The 14,480-nt window shown below is 39.7% G+C and overlaps 1 protein-coding gene across 5 annotated transcripts in view; it reads left to right on the top strand.

Moving 5' to 3' along the window:
• Mnt overlaps positions 1 to 6,531 on the top strand; it is a 103,093-nt gene extending 96,562 nt beyond the window's left edge. For 3 of the 5 annotated variants that reach the window (XM_065231121.1, XM_065231118.1, XM_065231119.1), the window contains exons 10-11: positions 4,426 to 4,616; positions 4,984 to 6,531. In XM_065231121.1, the coding sequence (XP_065087193.1) occupies positions 4,426 to 4,616; positions 4,984 to 5,280 (488 nt within the window). In that variant the 3' untranslated portion in view covers positions 5,281 to 6,531. Of the gene's footprint in view, positions 1 to 4,425 lie in introns of all 5 variants that reach the window. The other 2 variants (XM_065231122.1, XM_065231120.1) reach the window with 1 other exon arrangement.
• Positions 6,532 to 14,480: the final 7,949 nt, after the last annotated feature.

The raw sequence follows: 14,480 nt of genomic DNA on the forward strand, positions 1-14,480 counted from the left end.
CAAAATTTAACTTATTGTCTGTCAGAAGTAACCACGCTCGGATAACAGGGTTAATCGATAACTTTCCATCTGTCAAATTTTAACCAAAAGTTAAAATAATCCACCAAATGGTTCAGAGCCTTAGCATAGCTTATGCTCAATCACTTGGTACCGATTTAGGTATCCAGAGTTGAATACCCCTTGTCAACACCTCAAAATTCGCAGAATTTCATGGAGAATTCATCAGAGACTATATCTTCTTCTTCTTCTTCGCATTCCAAGCTTATTGCTTTATCTCATATTAGCTTATCACGTGCTCTCAACTTAGTGTTCTAGATGCACTTCCACAGTTATTAATTGAGAGCTTTCGATGCCCGTACCATTTTTGCATTAGTCTAATTGTGTGGCAAGTCCAATCATACTTCTATGCCCAGGGAAGTCGAGAAATTTGCCAACCCCTAAAAATTCCTAGACCGAACCGGGAATCGAACCCAGCCACCTCCAGCATGTTCTGGCATTGTAGCTGCGCCTTTACCGACTGAGCTACGGGAGGCCCCAGCGACTATGTGTACTGTCTAATTCGAAATTGGCCATCTGGTGGTCCTGGAACAGGTTCCGGAGGCACCATGGAAGTTTATCGCTTTCATAGAACCAAGTCGTGCGGTACCTCAAAATTTGCAAAATTTCATGAATAATTCATCAGAGGCCAAGTCCGGGGCAACATTGGCCATCCGGTGGGCTCGAAACGGGCTCCGGGAACCCTGGAAAGGTGGCCAATTTATCACTTCCATAGAACCAAGCCGTGTGGCACCTCAACTGATATTAGGGCGTGACAGTCTTTGTAAACAATGATTCTCTTGTTAATTTCTCGGAATTCAAGGTACGCCTACACAAACCATCATATCCATCGGATAGGAGAAGTCTTCCTCTACTCGATGGTGATGTCGATTTGCCAGGGAGAGCCATGACTTCCAAGAAATAATCATCAAGAGAAGTCATTGTTTACAAAAGCTGTTACGCCCTAATTTCAGCTCTATCTAGGAATGATCAATCTTGAAAAAAAAAATTACGCTAAAAAGGTGACTTTAGTGACTTGGCCTTAACAAAAGGAGTTTTTTTAGCGACTGGCTTGAAAAAAAGAGACTCGCTACTGTGATTGGATCCTCTTGACTTCAGTTTTCCTGGATTTCGCTTGAAGCTCTTTGGACACGCCCTCGTCCTCCTCTTGATTTTTCCTCAGACATTTCTCCCCGGCTCATCGCACTTCCGGCACTTTTGGCGTTTTCTAAACTTGTCACGAAGTCCATTAAACCGGTAAGTCACGAATGACCCAAGAGTGTTAAAGTGACTATGAAAAAAAAGAAAGAAAAAAAATTAAACCGGTGTTTGAAAGTCCATTGGATTTGCTCCTGATGGTCAAGTTTCCTAGACTCGTTATTGAAATGTTCTTCGGGATCACCCACTTCAATAAAAATTGGAGGCAGAAAAGTAGCTTACCTGCAGCCGAAAATATGCTTATTCAGCTTAAGGGAGGGCTTTCTTCAGGAGGCTAGAAAAAATCAAGAAAAAAATTGGGTGCACAATTCTGCACCTATTTTTAGCGGAATTTTGCAATTGGGTTCTTTAGGGGTATTGGGGTTGTTGAATATTCGTAATCTGCATGTCAAATAGAACCGAAATCCAAAATTTTATCAATTTTGGCGCACTGGATCTATTTTAAATAAATGTGTTTGAATTAGCAAATATCAACATCTTAGCGCCCCTCGGTTGTACTTTGTATGGGAGCGAGCTGTCAATTTGTTAGTTTTGTATCAAACAGTGAAGTGATTATTTTGCTTTAAATCTTGATTTTGAAATCGAGATGCAAGTAAATGGAATCGAAAAAAATATAGTTTTGCTTAGAAAACGAAGCTCTTTCAGATGATATATAAAAACCGATAATTGTTTCAAAAATAAAGAACTCAATTGATCGCGAATATCTCACGATCAGAACATTTTAGTGAGAAATCCCTTCAATCAATTCTCGGTAACATCTTCTATCTATCGATTGAGTGAAGCAAAAATTGACTAACTATACTGCCTATAATCGCATATCAGTCCCATATGGAAAAAGTAGGCATTGAGCAAATGGCCGTCGAAGTTACGAAGTGCAATTCCCATGTAAGTATTTGAAAATCATAGTAAATTTATTGATATTTTTTCAAGTTAAAATCAGCTTGTATTTTTAATTAATAAGTGAAAAACATGGCAATTCAAAAAGCAGAACTTTTTTCTTTTATGTGTTTTCCGTACTAAGAACCAATGCTACCGAAACCAGGAAGGCACAGCTCCCACACCTGGACATTACCCCTATCGACCCATCAACTCTTGAACCAGGGAACCAATGGCTTTACTTCCCTGATCAGAGATTTTATGCCTCAGAAAATCCCGGCGGCGCCGACTGGGACTGAACCCAAGCCTTTTGGGGTGAGAGGGAATCACGCTTACCAATACACCACCTGCGCCACCAAGCAGAACTATAACGAACTATGGACGATTGAATTTGTGGATGGAACTGATATGTGCTTATTTGCTTGATGCGATATACTGACTTGATGTTGTTTTCAGATTTCAAGCTGAACAATGCATTAGGTCCTAAGTAACATTGATCCATTCTCTTAATCGACTTTCTCTTTCGGTAATAACTTGAGTACTGAATCGTTTCTTGTCGTAGCTTCTTTCATCGATATGGCTGCTGAAAATAGCTGAGAATGTCTTAACATGGCCGTGAGGATGCGATAAGAAAGTCGACGAATAGAATCTTAGGACCTAATGCATTGTTCTGCTGGATTTTGCTAGATCAAAGTCTGTAGTTTTATCACGTTATATGAAAGTAGATGTCAATTGATAGAGGATAGCGTTTTTTTATAATGCGTTTATTTTTCCAGGCTCATTTTCCGTAGCTTTGCGGAGCCGATATTCATTGTTTGGATTACAAAATTTCTTAAAACTAACGTTAGTAAAGCGGGGGCCGATTACTCGCAGCTATCTCGAGGTTAGGGGTAACAAATTGAAACAAATGGATGGCAGGGTAGGGATTGAGAACACAAGGTTTGGAGAGCAATGTGCTCTTGATCTCGAACTAAGCGACCAACTGATGAAAAAGACAAACATGTGGGTACACTGATGGGCAGCTAACAACTTGGGGGAACACAAGATGACACTAACTACTAAATCCTCAGATCTATCCGTTTTAAAAACACATAAATTAAATTGCAATAGTCGAGATCTCGGCTCGCCAAGATGTCTCTAACGGGCCGCATAGGTTGTTTTGCTCGGGCCCTGAGGGATGCGGATAACTCGGATCTAGCAACACAATGGAGGGTGCATGACCAAAGCACGTGGTCGATATCGTGATAGCCACTACCACAAGCGCACAAATTGCTGCCTGCGAGCCCGATTCGGAAGAAATGCGAGTCTAACGAGTAGTGATTGGACATGAGCCTTGATATGACACGTATAAAGTCACGGCTCATGTCCAATCCTTTGAACTATGGCTTGTTCGATACCTATGGGAGAATAGAATGTAACCATCTTCCCAGATCACTCTCATTCCATTTTTGTTGCCAGTTGGTGAGGACGTGCTGACGGGTAATTGAGAAAAATTCCGCAAAGGCGATTTGTCGATCAAAAATATCGCCTTCCATAGCGCCCACCTTAGCTAGCGAGAACGCTTTCTCATTACCCGGAATTGAGCAATGAGATGGGTGATAGTATAGGAGTAGTTAGATAAAGTACTCAATTTGGGTCGGATTTTGGTCAGGAAATAGGAGGAGTGCTTCATCGGCCTCATTGATCGAATAGCCTCCAACGAGCTAAGGCTATCAGTAAAAATAAAATAGTGATCAGATGGTAGTGAGGCAATTTGCTCTACTGCGTAGAATATGGCTGCTAGTTCCGCAACGTATACGGAACAGGGTTTTTGCAGGTGATATGAGGCGCTATGAAATTCGTTGAATACTCCAAATCCAGTGGAAGCGTTTATAGATGACCCATCTGTAAAACAAAACTCTTATTGTTACTAACATGGTGGTACTTGTTTGCAAAAATTAAGGGCCTCTTCCCTTGTTATTTTTCCAGGCTCATTTGCGCGTTATCTTAAAATTGACGAAAATCTATATGCGATTATGGGCAGTATAGCTATTGCTTAAAAAAGACATTTTGCCTAAGCGTCCTGAACAAAGTTTTACCTTAAAAGGGATTTATAATTTTTAATTGACTCATCATCTGAGTTCTCTAAACGTACGTCTAAATGTCTCTGGGCTTATCATAGAAGCTTTGAACTCAAAATTGCTGATATTTTGCAGTGCATCGGCAGATCATTCTTCGACGTTTTGGCCTTCCGATTTGAAAATCAAACACAATCAATCCACATCAATTGACGGCCAACTTTTCCTTGTTTTCCAGGTGCCGACACCTCCCAATCCGGAATGGGTCGAACGGCCGTCCACGTAGTCACTCCCATCCAGACCAGTTCGGCACAGCTGTCGGGTCTGACGCCGGTTGTGGTATCCCGGTACGACCAGGATACCGGCCACATGATCGGCCCGTTCACAACCTCCACCGCCGGTCCGCAGCAAAGCGCTCAGCTGGGAAAGGTGGGTGCCTTAGTTTCACGAAACTGAACCAATCAACCGTACGTACAGCGAGAGCCCACAACAACCACCCACCACAAACATCGGAAATTCACCGTTGAACAGAACCAATAACACCTCACCAACCACCCCCCTCAAAACCATACACAACAAAACAAAGATACACGCAGAACGTTTTTTTTTTTTACAAGGATTACAATTTAGTTCAGATGTGAAGCGAAACTTTTCTACTACTGCTACTACTAACTAGAGAAGAGACTAACCTAAAGTGCCGTTCTCCGTTCTTTTCCTCCCATCATTGTTGTTTCTCGTCTCGTCTCCTTGTTGGTTTTATCTCTTCTTTCTCGATGCGTGCGCCACTCATCAACAGGTGGTCAAAACGGTGGGACAATCACCGGGCGGTCTACCGTTGATCGCTGCGACTCCGAATGCGCAATATCTCAATGCCGTGTTCGGCAACAACAACAACAATGGCAATGGAGGCGGTGCCATGATGTCATTGCCACCTCTGATCGATGGCAGCGGTAACATAAGTGGCCGTGGAACTCCCAGTCTTGTTCTAGTTAACAGCAAAGTTAATAGCAATCAAACGCCACCACCTACGGCAATGGTTGTCAGCAACAACAGCCACAACAACGGTGAGGTCACTGCAGCAGTTGCCATCTAGGTGTCACCCCGGGAAGCCACCGCAAAGGCTTCCTCCCGTAATCATCGGTTTCGTCCCCAAAAGACAAAGGGTAGTCGGGTAAACTTCCTGTAGAAAATTTACGGAATATTGTACAATGCTTATGAGAGTAGTTGAGGAAAGCACTGAAATTTTCACAAAACTAGATTTTGACGAGGAAAAGGTAGCAGAGAAAAGCAATACAAAATTTCAAAATTCAATAGGAGGAAAATTCAATAGATAATTTAGATTTTTAAACTAAATAAGATTTTTTTGGTTACAAGTCCACATTTCTCTGCTTCCACATTCTCAAAAGTTCTACCTTTGTTTTCTTTGTAATTCTACTAAACACTACTTCAATCACAGTGAGATAAAGAGCGAGAGAGAAAGAACGAGACAGCTATAGTGGAAACATTTTCACAAAAACAAACACTGAGAAAAAAAAAATCAATTACAAATTCCTACTATTGTGGACCCCAGAAAACAATTCCGGGCAGTTTAAGGCCATCGGAAGTGAACGGAAGCCTTGTCGGCTGCAAGGATGTAAATTATTGCTATTCTATATTATTGTAAACCTTGCAGAATAGAGCAAACAATTCATGATTAAAAGAAGAAGAAGAAGAAGAAGAAGAAACTTACCTAAAATTACAAACAACACACCCACAGCTGTATTTAATTTATAATTTCGTAAAAGAATAACTGTAGCTCAATTTTATCTTTTTATTTAAACGTTTTTTAACAATAAACGATACAAATCAAAACAAGGAACCACAAATAAAAAGAGATGTTTGTAAATGTGTAGACCACAAAACGGTAAAGTTTATAAAACGAAGCAAAAGTAAAACAAAACTAATCAAATTCAAACATTAATGGAACAATAAGAACAAGACAGAAACAGAAATTGCAAAAACCAATTTTATTGTAAATATTTAAAACAAAACCGCAAATGCAACGTAACCATACTGGCATACACACAAAACACACATGTGAATGAGAGATAGAAATCAAATCCATTCTGGTCTCCCATCTTGCATACGAACAATAAGAAAAACATGTATGATGACATGCATAAAAAATAACACATTCACATACACAACGGAACGAGTAAAATGCTTGATTGAGTGTTTTAAGTGTTGAAAGGGAGAAAATCAAGCCAGGAAGTAAACACAACAAATGAAAACAAAAACACACACACATACACAAACACATGTTGTACAGTATTTAATCGAGAACACATTAGGAAGTAAGCATAAACACAAAACAAGAATAAGAAAAGAAACAATGTTTGTGGTCTGGCAGAGAGCATAATAAGCATAAACAAAACTCATTTGTGCATGGTACAAAAACAAAACTAATCAAAGAGTGTGCTAGATCAGAGGAACAGAAATAAAAAAAAAATAAAAAAAAAGTGCGGTAAATATCTCCCAACTTTTTTTTTCTTTTCTTGTGTGCAAGAACAGAATTGGGTAAAAGAAGTGCGAAGAATACTACACAAAACTCATTATGAAAGAGGAAAGCAGGCAACAACAACAACAACAACAAAAAACAAACGAGAGAAAAACAAGTGAGAATGATTAGTAATAAGCATATGAATGGATAAATATCGAAAAAAAGAACAAAATAAAAAAAGTATTTGAAAACAAAACAAAAATTGTTCGGGCATGTTTTTTCGTTCTGAAAGAAAATGTGGTTTTTAAAACTGTTTGAATAGCAATTCCCAATGGTTCCTCCAGCCCAGTTCTTCGTTCTGGACCTGTCGCTAGATATGGATCAGGAGTCTTGCAGCTTGCTTCTACAGACAAGTACAATCAATATATGGACCATTCACTGTCTGACCCCGATCAAATTTTCAGCTATCGGGTGTCCCAGAATGTCTATGCACGACTTTGGAACACCCCTGCTTGTTTCAGATGAAGTTTATACAGCTGATTATCACGCTGAATCATTGTTTACTTCTCGACCAGCAGTTTCGTGTATCGCAAGTCTCGCACGCTAACTTGAAAGTACCCATTAATGGTTGAAAAAGACCCATTTTGAAGAAAAGTGGCTTAACTCATTAAATGAGTAAATTTTTTACCCATTAATGAGTATCTGTTACCCATTAATGAGTAATTGTTAATCATTAATGGGTAACAGATACTCATTAATGGGTAAAATTGTTTAATCATTAATGAGTTAAGCCACTTTTCTTCAAAATGGGTCTTTTTTTACTCATTAATGAGTACTTTCAAGTTAGCGTGCGGTTCTTCGGTACATTTCCGTGACAATGCTAAGCATTTCTCCGGAAAAGCGCAAACAGATCGTGGAAAAATGGTGTTCTATCCCTAACATTTCTCTGAGTCAATTAGCGAACCTGGAAGGTGTAAGCATCGGAGCCGTTCGAAACGCGATTCGGAAGTATGGCAATGAAGCAACTTTCCAGGGTAAGCAAAAATCTGGACGTAAACCGAACCCTGTTGACCGAAATCTGCATTGAAAGCTTTCACTCGCAAGAAAAGTGCTTCGGTTCGAGACGTGACTAAAAAAGTGGGATCCTCGAAGAGTAACGTTCAGCGGGCCAAGGCAAAAATGGATCTAAATACGTATAAGAAGCAGAAGAAATTACACTTTTTTTTTTTTTAGTAACACTGGAATAAGAGACCAGCGGAGACACTGTTATGATTCCAATCGAACTGTCAAAAACGGTTCCAATCTGCAATGTTTACAAATGGTTTGCTTCAATTAATTATATGATTTGAGTAGTAGCTACACGCTAACTTGAAAGTACCCATTAATGGTTGAAAAAGACCCATTTTGAAGAAAAGTGGCTTAACTCATTAAATTAGTAAATTTTTTACCCATTAATGAGTATCTTTTACCCATTAATGAGTAATTGTTAATCATTAATGGGTAACAGATACTCATTAATGGGTAAAATTGTTTAATCATTAATGAGTTAAGCCACTTTTCTTCAAAATGGGTCTTTTTTACTCATTAATGAGTACTTTCAAGTTAGCGTGTATACTGAAGTTCCGAGAGATGTCGCCCCTTCAGTGGTAGGAAAATCATTTTTGCAGTATGGAGAATATCAGAAAATCCACGATTTGTGACTAAACATGCTTTCACAGAAGGAAAGAAATAAACGAGTGTTTACCTTATCACCATAGTAATGTACTCGTGCAATTTTTGTGCATCTAAAACTGTCCATAAAGACGATAATGAATAAAAACTGAAAATTTCCATGCATTTCCAAACCCGCATGAACGCGAACCATAAATTGACCTTACCTAAAATGGTTAAAAATTGTTTATAATCCCTGCTAAACTTTAACTGAAATGGTTATGGAACTTTACATGAACGTTTAATGATAAAGTTTCAACCTTATGTATTATGGTTTTTTGGAACTGGACCTTACAAATAATGGGTTGTTAAGAACCATTACCGTTCCAAATTCTTGTTTTCTCCATACATTTTCGGAAAGAGAACTATATTAGAACCTTTTAACTTATGGTTTGAGAACTTTAATGGTAATGGTTATGGTAGTCAGTTAGGTCCACGAATGGTTTTGTAACATCGATCAACTTTATGTGGAATATATCGCGAATTGGTTGCCTGTAATTTACTGATTACCAATTCACGATATATTCCACGTAAAGTTGAGCGATAATACAAAACCATTAATGGACCTTACTGACTACCATAACCATTACCATTAATGTTCTCAAATCATAAGTAAAAACGTTCTTATATAGTTCCCTCTCTGAAAATGTATGGAGAAAACAAGAATTTGGAATGGTAATGGTTCTTAACAACCCATTATTTGTAAAGTCCAGTTCCAAAAAACCATAATACATAAGGTTGAAACTTTATCATTAAACGTTCATGTAAAGTTCCATAACCATTTCAGTTAAAGTTTAGCAGGGATTATAAACAATTTTTAACCATTTTAGGTAAGGTCAATTTATGGTTCGCGTTTATGCGGGAATGGTTTCCTACCATTCCCATACATTCGAAGTGACTGGCCCTCTGGATGTGGATGATGTCAAAAACAACAAAACATGATTAATTAGGAGTATTAAAATCGTTTAACAATCACTCATGAACTCGCTCGTCTGTGCATTGGCGAAGTCATTCGCAAGCAGTTGGAAATGCAAGTGATGCCAGGATTGCTTTGATGTTTATCTTGTTGCCAAATTCATATTTTTTTCTCCGCTGGTCTCTTATTCCCGTGTTTCTAGTTTTTTTCTACCGAGCTCGGCTGTGCAAATCTCGGTAAAAAAAGTTTTACTGAGATCTCAGCAAACATTTCATTTGTTTGCTGAGATTCAGCTAAGCATTATCCGGAACTCAGCAATCAATAATGTCACTTTTGCTGAGATCTCAGTGAAACTTACTTTTGCCGAGATTTGCACAGCCGAGCTCGGTAGAAAAAAACCAAGTGTGTATGCTTTCCGAACCGTTTGTGACAACGGAGACATTGACAACCGATGTTTACGTGCGTGACTCGTCAAGTACCAGGACGAACGAATTTTTTTCAACAAACTCGTTCTCAGCAATGCCTCATCCGATTTTCATAAACTTGGAATTTATTCAAGGGGAATAGTTGAACTAACTTTTGGCGTAGGTACCACCCGCTTAGAACCCTCCTCGTTCTTGGGTAATGTAAATATGTCTGTGTTTTTTCGAATTTTTAAACCAGTTTGACCATGTTTTAAATTTTCACGCGAATCGGTTTTTTTTTTTACACGGAGCAAGGAACCGCAAGCTGTTGGCGGAACGAAGCTCACCACCGAAAGAAGTTACATGGGTTTATGGTCTTAGCTTGTCATTTTGGCATAATATGATAACATAATTTCAATGTAATTATATCCCAACAAACCGTTTGCCGGAATTCACAGATTCGCGTTCCGGAACCGATGCCAAACTGGCCAAAATAATCTCAAATCATCTCATTCACTTGATTCTACCTAAAGGGTGATACGGTCAAAATTTGGTCAATTTCATGGTTGACAGTCCCGGAAGCTATGAAAATGCTGCTTTTCAAGCCACAGGTACAGATGGCTTGCCAAACCAGATATTTCTTTGCGAACTTTGACAGTTTCATGTGCTTGAAAACATCTGCTACCTTTCCCCTTCCTTTTGCCGTATAAAACTCCTGTCCCGGAAGCTGCTTGTAGTCGGCTTTGACGTAGGTTTCGTCGTCCATTACCACGCAGTCAAACTTCGTCAGCATCGTCGTGTACAGCCTCCGGGATCGCGCTTTGGCCGTCGTATTTTGTTTATCATCGCGATTTGGAGTCACTACCTTCTTGTAAGTCGATAGTCCGGCTCGTTTTTTGGCTCGATGCACAGTTGTAGACGATACACCCAGCTTATTTGCGGCATCTCGGAGAGAGAGGTTAGGGTTTCGCTTGAAACTACCGGCAACTCTCTTTGTCGTCTCAGCGGCTTCCGGTTTTCGATTTCCCCCCGATCCAGACTTCCTGGCTGTCGACAAACGTTCCCCAAACACTTTAATTACATTTGTAACGGTTGATTTGGCAACTTTTAGCGATTTTGGCAACTTTGCGTGCGAGTAGCTCGGATTTTCGCGATGCGCGAGCAAAATTTTGATACGCTGCTCTTCTTGCTTGGACGGCATTTTGACAACTGAAGAGTGAATTCCAAAATCAAAATAGGAGCAACATTCTACACACACACACCTTCAAAATGAGGGGTGTTCAGGTTTTTTAAATGCAAAATTGAAAGAAATACGTCAAGTTGATATTGACCAAATTTTGACCGTATCACCCTTTATTTGCCATAATTTGAAATGCCACAAGATACTTTTGCCTGAGATATTACTATGTCCTACAGTACCGATTTCCGGGACTCCCGGAACCGATAATATCGTAGCTATACGTTATGGAAATATCTAAATACAGTCTTACACGGATAGAAATCTCCTTATACCTTTTGGCAAATTTCTATTGCTGATTATTCATAAAATGTATAAGTCAACTAATAAGCAGACGCCTTGCAAAAAGTTAATGAAGCTCATGTGTCAAATGAAATGTATAAGCGGTCACACATACCTTTTATGCATTCTTGTAGGACCTATGTGGTTTGTCTTATGGAATATATAAGGCTGATGCTTTGGCAAAAATGTATAAGTGAAACACATGAATAAAATAATTGATTTTCGTTTCGTGTACAGGCAGTTATTGCCTGATGTACAGTGCTTTCCCGATTTTGTCAGCTTTTTTTCCCAATTTTGTAAGCCTGAAGATGTTGCTGAACTTTTTGGTTTTAAAGCATGAATTCTCAAGCATTTCGCTCCAAATGACACTTAATTGTTTTGTCACAACAATAACAGAGGTAACTCAAATAAACCTCAATTATTGCGACACTGCACAGCTGTATCGAGTCCCTTCCGATAAAGGTAACTAGTTGGTGGATATAGCTGGGATGGCTCCAATCAGTGATGCAAAATATCATGACACTCACGTGACACTCGTCTTCGCACCAACCGACTATCGCTGACAGATCGTTTTGTCACGCAGTGAGAGTTAGAGCCATGGCAAACAACAATCACCAGTAATGGTTGCTGCTCACAAGCAAAACGCTACACTCGCTGCTGATGATGAAAAGCACAACGAAAACAGTGAAGACTTCTGCAGTACGATCATGAGAAAAAGCGAAACGACAGAAGAAAATGAAAACAATGCCTACGCATTCCAAGTTCGTCTCGGCAGGCGCGACCGAGGGCGCGACTGTGTGAGTTACAAACAAAGCAGGCAACATAAAACGGAAGCTGTTGGGCTCACTCACCAACACACTCAAATAAGCAAGCAAAGCAGCAACTACTTCAAAACGAGCACAGATGAGTGTCGTGATTGTCGGGAACAGTCTTGTAAGCGGTCACGGTAGTCGACACATTTTCTGTGATAATTGACTGCCTTTGCCTCCGACACTTGCAAAACAAGCTATCATAGTACAGTACCAAACTAAAATGTCGTATGAAAGGCTCTGTCATACGACACTGTCGCCGAAGACCCGTCACGAATGTATGTATTTTAGTTTTTCTCATAATAAGAGCTGCTGATGGTGTGCTTGTGTGAATTCTGAAAATAGCAAGCAATGATGTCCTATTAATAATATTTCTGATCAGAAATGGTTTGATTTACACCAAATTGAGGAATTACAACGAAATCACACATGTTATATGATAGCTATTTTGATAATTTTCATTTAGCTCGAATGTTATTCTACCGCTCGTGTTGTGTGAGAGAGACGACGGTAGAGCATGAGTGTTCGAATACAAACAGACTGTCGCGCACGACAACGAAGCGAGTGTACACTCTGATATATTAGTAGTCTTCGATAGTTTACAATTTATTCATTTTTGTCATTCGCGAGGTTTATACGTAGCTTAGTATAAAAAGTATACTATCTTCAGTATATAGTTTAAACTAAACCGGATTTGTGCGAGAGTATTTTGACCAGTGTATTCTTTAGTAAACAATCATGGAGAAATGGAACAGTTTCTGTCATCTGCCGGCTGATTTTACGGGTAGCCGTTGTCTCGAGGTGTTCCTTCGTGTGCCAGATCCGGGACTGGTCCAAGCATCGGGAGAACCTGCGTCAATATTCGAACAAAGTTGAAATTGGAAACGCTCAAGAAACACAAGAAGGTGGTGGTGGTGGATAAGCCAGGCGATGCTGGAAAAGGCAGAAGGGGAGATGTTCGGAATGGTCGTCGAGTGCCTTCCGGCGGATCAACCGAAGCGATGCTGGGTAATTTTGGCAGATTACGAAACTCAGTGCGACAAGCTGCTGCGTGACATCAATGGTCAGGTTAATCCGGAACGGAAATCGATAGGTACGATAATATACTGGTGGGTGACATCTATACGGCTCCGTATGAGGGCATCTACTACCGGGTGGTGATTTTGGAAAAGGTATGTATCGTGCGTTGAGCTTTTGAAGACAATAGCATGTTGCCGAAACTAATGAGTGATGGTATTGACTGATTTTTCAGATTGACTCTGCTAAATCTCTGGTCAAAATTCGACTGATCGACTACGGAAACGAATTAATTCTGCCGACTGCCGACCTACGTGCTCCGCTTCCGATGATAAAGAATCTTCGTGCGTTTGCATTTCTTATTGAGATTCAGAATCTGAATCGACCTCTTGAGTTGACCGAAGTCATTCGGATTATTATCATTCGGTCGGAGAGCGATCGGAAGATTGTAGATATGGATCAGACGCGTTTAAGTTTGTTACATTGGCTTGGGAACACGACAGTCGGAGAGGGTAGAATCATAGAGGTAACTCTAAGACCACTGGGTCCCGAAGAAAATCAATATTATTTTTGGCTCACTCAGTACCAGAACAACGGTCCCAAGCAGTCCCAAGCTATTTCACTCACCCCTGCATGTTCTTCATGAATCCACACACCCCTGATGTTATCTGTCAATCTTTCATAGCGAATCAAAACAAACATAGTGTAGTAATAGAATTTCAACTAGAATAGGGTACGTTAATCGTTTGCTTGGGACCAATAGGCTACTAAAGTGGTGAGCCAATTTAAAATCGTTAGTTTCGTATTGATTGTTGGTAGAATCGTGGCCACTTTTTCTTCTCGGAAAGCGCTAGTTTTGCTGGCATCTGAACCGGCGATGCCAATCATGAAAATTTTGTACACTCAGTTACCGAAAGTAGCTACCAAGTTTCCATTGGCAGACAATTCAAGTGTCGGAGATTTATTTTTCGTAAAATAAAGTAAATTATAATCTTAAAATGTGGAATCATCTGAACGTCGAAAAATTGAATATGTGACTAGTTAAAAAGGGCGATTTCCAAAGCACTTCCATCGTATGGGAATGGCTCTTTTAAACAATTCACGTATCAATTCTGTCTGTGTTATTATCATATTTATGATCCTTTTGACAACCAAAACAAACTTAGGGGGCGTGGTAATCGTTTCTGGGATAAACCAGTATTAAACTACGCATGTACATTCAATAGATATACTATACCCCTTATACTTCAAGTTTATACTAGGCTCGTTTTGTAGGCAACTAAACGAAGTCTAGGGTCAACCAGGCGAATATCATTTTAGTGTGACTTTTATACTAATTAGTTTAAATTTGTTTCTGAGTGTAGTAAAAAACGTCAACTGTTTCAACCCCTGCTTTTTACTTCTTTCGTCAACTTGATGGATGGTCAAGGAGAGAGCTT

The sequence above is a fragment of the Ochlerotatus camptorhynchus genome, unplaced genomic scaffold, assembly GCF_037179485.1.
Source record: "Ochlerotatus camptorhynchus isolate MF236.1 unplaced genomic scaffold, CSIRO-AGI_Acam_v1.1 ptg000343l, whole genome shotgun sequence".
Lineage (NCBI taxonomy): Eukaryota > Metazoa > Arthropoda > Insecta > Diptera > Culicidae > Ochlerotatus > Ochlerotatus camptorhynchus.